We start from the raw sequence: 8,312 nt of genomic DNA on the forward strand, positions 1-8,312 counted from the left end.
ACTTGTAAATACGGCATTTCACAGTGTGAGAGAAGTTTTTCACCCTCTCTACCAGCTCCCTCAAGCACCAAGCGGACATTGTCACAATGTACAAGGTAACATTGGTGACAGAGGGTGGGAGGAGTAGTGGGTGATCACCGAGGATTGTAAAACAGATCCATATTTGTTTCAAATGATTCAGCTGTGGAAGTGCCTCACAAAATAAGCTAATGTTCTTGATACTCTCAATGTTGAACTCCATTAATTGATCACATTTGTGTTCTTATGACTGTAAAATACTTCTTTCAACCTTTTCCGAAACATCATATAACTTCAACTCAACTAAACTACTCGTATCAATCGTGATATTGGATGTATCGGGCCCGAATATTCGCAAATCGGACCTAGATATTGTCAAATATTGTAGACGGCAGCACGCAGAAAGGTCATACTGTCCAGCACGGGTACCTATTTTCACATGGGTGAGAGTGTTCTTTGAGCTGATAAACAACGCCTGGAGCTCCTCCTCGCTGAACTCATCCTCTTCTCCGAAGATAGTTATTTGACGTAGCTGAGACTTGTTCATCGATATCAAGGTCTTTAAGGTTGACAAATCTCTAGTATCAGGATCAATCTTAAGGCACATTAGTTCCAGTTGAATATTCTGTACATTGTTGGCCAATGCCTCTCTATAACCAGCACAAAGTGTTTGTTGTAATGTGATATTCCAATTATCGTACATGGTCATTTCCATTACAATAATTGACATCATAGCAGACATATCTTGTGCAACTTTACTATTTAGACCGCACATGAAGATAAAAACCTGCGATACATCAGACATTGAACTTTCCTTTAATTGGTTATCTGAAGCTAAATACTCCTGAAATGTTTCATAGTAATTTGGCTTAATTACTCTTTGTATCTCCTCGGCATGGTGCGCAATGTGAACTGCAGCAAGGAATTCCTGTACAGTTTTGTGGATAAATGAGAAACTCGATGATTTTCTTATTAAAGATTGCGACTTTGTTTCTCGCATGATACCCGATTTCAGAACGAACAGGAGCTCCTCTTGTGTCAAACAGTCAACATTTTGAAACACAAGGGAGGACTTTCGATCCATCGAAAACAATTTATCGAATGCAAGCTGTGCCAGCTTCAATACGATATTGTAGTAGTTTCGTACATGTTTAGTTTGCTTGAAACATTGTAGCAACGGAGTGGGTTCGGGCGAAACACTAAGCACAGGAAGCGATTTTCTCCCAAACATCATGTCCAACATGTATGCGTATATGTCACATAGGGAAAATGATTCATGTACTCCCTCAAACCACATACAAACTAGCAACAATGCAATGATAGGAACTGAGAGTAGACGCGCCAGTCTACTTCTGGCAACAAATCGGATAAAATCAATACGTATTCTCTCTTCTGCTACTTTTTCATTAAGGCAAACCAGCGTTTTCTGAACTAATAGCGGTGTGCTAGCTACTCCCTTTATTTCTAGGTATTTGTCTATTTTGGTGTCTTTAACGCGGTTTTGGGACAATCGCCAGGGTCTCGATGTAATCAACACAGTTGCATCTAACGTTTGCGATAAATGAGGGATAGCTTTGTCTTCTAACAAACATGAACACTTTGTTTCAGTAGGATGCGTCCATTCATCCAGCCCATCTGCTATGACGACGCACTTTCGGTTTGACAACACACTTATCATAGTGGAGTAGCCAGCGGCCATCTCATCTGGACGATAAATAATGTTGATCAGCTGATCTCGAATCATGTCGGACAGTTCGCAGGATTCACAGCAGTCCCGCAATTTAATGTGAAACATAAACTCGATGTCTCTAAGAGTGTCCTCATCTTGAAAAAGATCATACTTGGGTTGTGACAATAATTCACAAAATTCCTCCTCATGAGAAAGTACAAACGATCGACCATCATCAGACAATGAATCGTATAATTCTTGAAATTCTCTTACAACATTATATTTTCTTATTACGAAAGAGTTAAGTATAACCAATTCCGTCGTTATTCTCTGATTAAAACATTTTTTGTTCAATAGCGGCCGTTTAAGAGAAGTCTTCCCTTCTCTATCTTGATCTAAACCCATTCCTCCAGCGTCTCTACACGACACGGAGAACTGTGATGCCCACTTTATGGTGCACATAGCGGAAAATGAGGATTTCCCCATACCCGCCTCACCAACTACGAAAACGGTGTTGGCCAAACCCTTTTCTTTACAGAAAATCTGTTTGTAAGAGGAAATAGGAGAACCATTTTGTTGTTGATCGTCTCCAAGTCTTCTGTGGTCTTTCTCCTCGATCTTCGGTGGAACGTAAAACTTTTCCAGTCTCTCGTCCTTGTCCGACAGCAGGGGCGATATGGGCGCGCTGTTGAGCTGCTTCTGGTAATACTTGACTAGCCGTTGACGTAGATCTGTAAATAGCATAAGTATATATATAACAAATAACATGTATATTCTCGCTACATATTAACGTTGCACTGGTAGTAAATGTTGATAAATGATACAAACCACTACAGTTGTATATATTTACCACATTTTCTGTATTTAACCGAAATTAACCTGGCAAAACCAGAGTTATCACTGAGCGTGATTAAGACCCCCAAACGCCGCCATTACAGGAAATGGCAGTTAAATGTCTTTGAGGTTGAGGTCTTCTTTCATTTTCGGATTGTCTTTTTTTAAATTAAAAAGAACAAGAGGGCCATGATGGCCATTAAACGCTCACCTAAGCAAAGTGCCATAACTCTGTAATAAAGCATTAATAAAAATGTTGCAATTTAAACATATCTTTACTGATGAAGATGCCTTGTTTTATACTATAAAGGGTCATGCAATGAAGCTACATGTAAATTTTCATTAAATTTGGCCTTGTAGTTTCAGAGATTTTTTTAAAGCAAAACAGTATGTCGGCCATTGTGTTCTTGTTGTTGCTGATCAATCTCAATGACTTGTTGTATTTTTGTAGACGCTCATGCAATGAAACTTACTGTAAAGTTTCAGTGAATTTGGCCTCCAAGTTTCAGAGAAGATGTTTTTAAAAGCAAAACAGGAAGTTGGCCAGATCGTTGTTATTGTTGATAAATCGCGACCCTTTGTTGTTTTATTGTAAAAGGTTACCAAAGGAAGCTTGCTGTAAAGATTCATTGAATTTGGACTAGTAGTTTTAGAGGAGATATTTTTAAAGCAAAACAAAAAGTTGGCCATTTTGTTGTTGTTGTTTTTGATCAATCTTGACAGCTTGTTGTATTTTTGTAAGTAATCACCCAAAGAAGCTTTCTGTAAAGATTCATTGAATTTGGAGTGGTATTTTCAGAGGAGACCCCTTTTGTATTATGTAGAGGGTCACCCAAGGAAGCTTCCTGTAAAGTTTGATTGAATTTGGACTGGTTGTTACTGAGGAGATGTGTTTAAAGCAAAACAGGAAGTCGGCCATTTTGTTGTTGTTGTTGATCAATCGTGAACCCTTTTTGTATATTTGTAGAGGGTCACCCAAGGAAGATTCATGTAAAGTTTAATTGAATTTGGACTGGTAGTTTTAGAGGAGATGTTTTTTAAAGCAAAACAGAAAGTTTGCCATTTTGTTGATGTTGTTGTTGTTGTTGATCAATCGTGACCCCTTGTTGTACTTTTGTAGAGGGTCACCCTAGAAAGCTTCCTGTAAAGTGTCATTGAATTTGGACTAGTAGTTTCACAGGAGATGCTTTTTAAAGCAAAACAGGATGTCGGCCATTTTGTTGTTGTTGCTGTTAATCAATCGTGAACCCTTGTTGTATTTTTGTAGAGGGTCACCCAAGGAAGCTTCCTGTGAAGTTTCAATGAGTATGGTCAAGTAGTTTCAGAGGAGAGGTTTTTAAGCAATTGTTGACGGGCGGATGGACAAACTGACGGACGGACGGACGAACGGACTGACTGACGGACGGGGGCCGGACAAAGAACGATCACAAGCGCTCACCTTGAGCACTTCATGCTCTGGTGAGCTAAAAACGTATGTTAATGTGCTGCAGTGTACAATCTTACATGGCAATTAACATATTGTTAACAATCGTAGAACACTAGAAATGTCCATAATAAAAAAAAAATTAAACCTGCTTTGTAAACATCAACTTGGTTCTTCCTTAAACGTCATTTTATATGCTATGACTGATAATGAAAATAGACAAAGGACATGTACACTGTAAACAAATCAGTTTAAACGTCGGATTACTGCAGTATTGAGAGGAAATAAGTTGTATGTTACAACTGATTCATAATGATTTGAATTTCTGATTTTTTCCATACAATTTTGTCCCTATAAATCAAGCGCATCTTGAACTGTCACTGAGAAACAAAATATCCCATACATCGCTACATTCCCATGTAAGTGTCAGATTAATAAGTTGTATTGTATCAGTTTAATTGATTGTATTGAAAACAACTTATTCGTCGTCTATTATTCACTGTGATGATGCATGGCGGATTCGTTTCGTCAACATTTGGCAATTAAGAGTTACATCCAACACTGATGCGGAATCAATTCGAAACATTTACCTTGAAAATGGGATGTTCAAGTGGAAAACGGTCTGACTAACAGCAATTGTTTTAATTTTGATTGTATTTTGAGACCTTAAGCATAACCTAATGAACTGTCGAAAAAACAAGAGTGCCAAATTTGCCCTAAATCGCCCACCTGATTAACAGAGGGTTAGATTATTGATCGGACAACATAATGGACGCCTACCTCCGTATGCCACATGTGAAACTATAATACTATATATATAAACTATAATACTATATATAATACCCCCCCCCCCATTTTTTAAACGGGCTTTTTAAGACATGGAAAATATGATTTTTTAAAGGACCATAACTTTTACAATATTTAAAGCTGCACTTTCACAGATATACCGTTTTTTACAACTTTTTTTATTTTTTTGTCTAGGAAAGAGGATATATCAGCGTAAATATCTACCAACCAATGATATAAGATTGCTGCCAAAAAATCAGATCGCAGATTGTCATATTTCCGTTCGAAAATTCATGTTTTATGGCTTAAACTGTTACTAACGGTTTAAGAAAAATGCATAAAACATCATTTTTTTTTAACTTAAATAATTATATAAATCTGCAATCTATTTTTGTCAGCAGTCTTATATCGCTGGTGTCCATACTTTTCACAAAAATTGGCTCGTTCCAAGACAAAAAAAAGTTCAATCTTTAAGATATTTTGATATATGGTCACTTTAGGTACTTTTCTGTGAAAATATTCTAAAATCGAGTCAATGGTTGCATACATTGAAGAGTAGGCCAAGTCCTGGCGGTCATGAATTTTATAAACAGCATGAGGGTAAAGGAACATTTCTGTTATGCTATTTTAAAATCGGATAAGGAGATTCTGAGTTGAAGGTTTGTTAAGTTATTTTTATAAAGACATATAGAGAAAAGGGAGCCATGTCCCCTAGCAGCAAGGTTTTTTTACGAATCAACATGTGGTAATGGAATTCCATTCATGGTCACCTAAGTACCATTTGTTGAAACAATTATTCTGTTTGACTTGATCGTTAACAACATACCTTAAATACTGGACATTCTTTAAAATAAAGATGTTTTCTAAATAAAAACGAAACTATAGATAATAGTTAAACATAGTAGAAAATATGCTGAACTGTACCATGTTATCGTGAAGTATGTAACCACCAACCACAACATTGTGTAATTCTTCTTATTGGAGACACAGATAACATTATTTAATATGCTGTATTTATGGCTGCGTAGTCTCTTTTTGGATTTTTTAACAACGCTTTCTTTATCTCGAACTCTCCGAGTCTCGAGGTATTTAAGCCGATCCATGTGAGTTCGAGCCAACGGGTTTCGACTATAAAAAAACTTACCGAAATATAGTCGAAACCCGTTGGTTCGAACTCACATGGATCGGCTTAAATACCTGGAAAATCGGAATGTTCGAGCCAAGCGGAAATGCTTAACTGCAGATTTTAAGCAATCTGTCCTTAAATACAGATCAAGTAAATGTCAATCTGTATAACATTATTGAAGTACATATATTACTCATGCTTGTTCGGTTTTATTTTTTTCTTAAGTATAAGAGACTTACCTTCTCGTTGTTCCGCCTCTGACAGGGTAGAAACAGCTTTTATCTTCTGCAAGGCCTCTTCCAACTCCCGTTTACCAACTTGAACAGTGTCTCTACTCTTTGCCACTGCGTCTTCAATCTCGAGTTTCCCTCTCTCCGTGACTACCCTAGCAGTTGTCATTGCATCTTCTAAATGAAGCTTCCCCTGCGTCACAACGCCTTCTAGATTGCGTTTTCCTGTTTTCATTACATCTTCGAATTGTAGCTTCCCATGTGACACAACGCCTTCTATATCTTTCTTTCCTGTTTCCGCAGTCTCCACTAGCTGACGTGTTCCTGATTCTATGGCAGTCTTACCCTGCAACACAACGCCTTCTATATCTTTCTTTCCTGTTTCCGCAGTCTCCACTAACTGACGTTTGCCAGATTCTATGCCAGTTTCTACCGTCGCTCTAGCTTCTTCTAGTAGTGCACGTACTTCTTCAGTCGTTATTGGAAGGGTGCCTTTTTCAAGCTGTAAACCAGAGTATTGGTCTTTAAACCTTATGTATTTGAAAAATAACATTACAGCTCAATACCTTATTTAAAACTATCCTCTATAACAATGCGTCAATATATGCTTCATTAACAAGCTGCTATATAGAACTATTAAATAGTAGGTTAAGTAATGACATAACTATTTTAAAGAATAATGTATTTTAATATATCGTGTATATTTGCTTTTCGGACAGAAAAAAAAAACAATTCAATAAAGAGCATTTCAACTTTTTCAAAAACCTTGTCGAGCTCTGTGTGTCAAATAAACACAAACATTAACCTGTTGCAGTTTAAGGACACCTTGCTGGGCATCCTTGTCACTGACCAGAAATGTAGAGTCTGTCAGAAGCGCGTTCAGAGTGGCGAAGTAGTCAGCTAGGTCTGTGTCTGTCACCTTGAGATCCGGGGAATGGCGAATATTGCGGCCTATCACACGAGCCTAGAATGAAATATATGTAATATAGTAATTATAATAAGTACTAGATATCGAATATTAAAGATGCTTGTGTAAAACTATTATATGTTGCCATTGACTAAAAGGGACCATAGCCCACATTCATAGGTACTATTATGTAGTTTGTGTTTGATAAAGTGCTTTCTTCATGTATATATAATAATGGTCCAAAAATAAAGCATCATAGATAAGTTTTCTATTAATTCTAATCATTTTGCTTCTTTAAACGTTAACACACAAACCATATCTGTATCAAACAAAAACATCGTAAAATAATATTCGTACTTGTACGAGTGCATCTTATATAATGCAAATAACAGTCAAAGGCCAGATTTCCTTTAGCCAAAATTCTTAAAGAATATGCTTATTTTAATTCACTGGCAGAAATATCGTGTGTTATTACCTCAGTTAAGGGGTTGGGTTGGTTGCCAATAGGGAACGACATGTGCCGTTCGAACTCCGTACAGTTGATCATAACGCTTATGATACCATTGAAGTCTGTCTCGTCGTATGACGTCACGTCGTGATAGCCGTCAGGTGGCATAAAGCATTTGGCTATTTGCCAATGGTTCGTACACCATTGGTCGGCTTTGGTATTCTTCCAGGACGGTCCACTATATCTGTGGACAGCGCGTATTTTATCCCGAAAGTCATCGCATATCTGTGAGGGGCAAGGTCGGTGTATCTTAAATGGAGTGTTGTGGTACTTGCAGTTGCGCGGATGTGAGCAGAGTCCTCTTGTTGGACAAGGCAAGACATGTTCTGTCAGACAAAGGCTGCATGTTGTTCCAGCAGCGAGGTGCCTGGCATGGAGGACTGAAGAGTGGATATTTTGCTGAACGCGATGCGATTCCCCTTCAACGAGGCCTCGTAGTCCGGCCATGGTGATCCTGAGGCGAGGGATCCTTTTAGCCAGTTCTGGTTATCCTTTTCCTTAAGGATGTCTTTGTACGAAGCCATTTTGTCCTAAACTCGTGCTGACACGTTAGTGAAGTCAATCTGACTCCACTCGGTCTGATGTTGCAGGAATCGCTGGAATTACCTGAAGGTTACAAGATACAATAAAACACAGAGTGTGTTTTGTTGATGTGAAATAATGAAATATTATAGTAAATTTACTTAACAGATAAATTGTCACAAATTTTTCGCCTGATTTTCTGTTAACAATTAGAATATTTATTTATTCGCGTTACTCTTAAACGAAACACATTACTCAAAACATCAAGAATAGGCAGTATGCTCAAATA

At 37.7% G+C, this 8,312-nt stretch overlaps 1 protein-coding gene across 1 annotated transcript; it reads right to left on the reverse strand.

Annotated features, from left to right (window-relative positions):
- Positions 1-262: 262 nt before the first annotated feature.
- Positions 263-7,949, reverse strand: LOC128235525 (uncharacterized). The gene is made up of 4 exons (XM_052950336.1): positions 7,469-7,949; positions 6,892-7,050; positions 6,096-6,588; positions 263-2,418 (listed from the first exon to the last, which is right to left on the reverse strand). The coding sequence occupies exons 1-4, from the start codon at positions 7,946-7,948 to the stop codon at positions 263-265; spliced, it is 3,288 nt and encodes a 1,095-aa protein (XP_052806296.1). The 5' UTR covers position 7,949.
- Positions 7,950-8,312: the final 363 nt, after the last annotated feature.

This window comes from Mya arenaria, chromosome 5 (genome assembly GCF_026914265.1).
Source record: "Mya arenaria isolate MELC-2E11 chromosome 5, ASM2691426v1".
NCBI lineage: Eukaryota > Metazoa > Mollusca > Bivalvia > Myida > Myidae > Mya > Mya arenaria.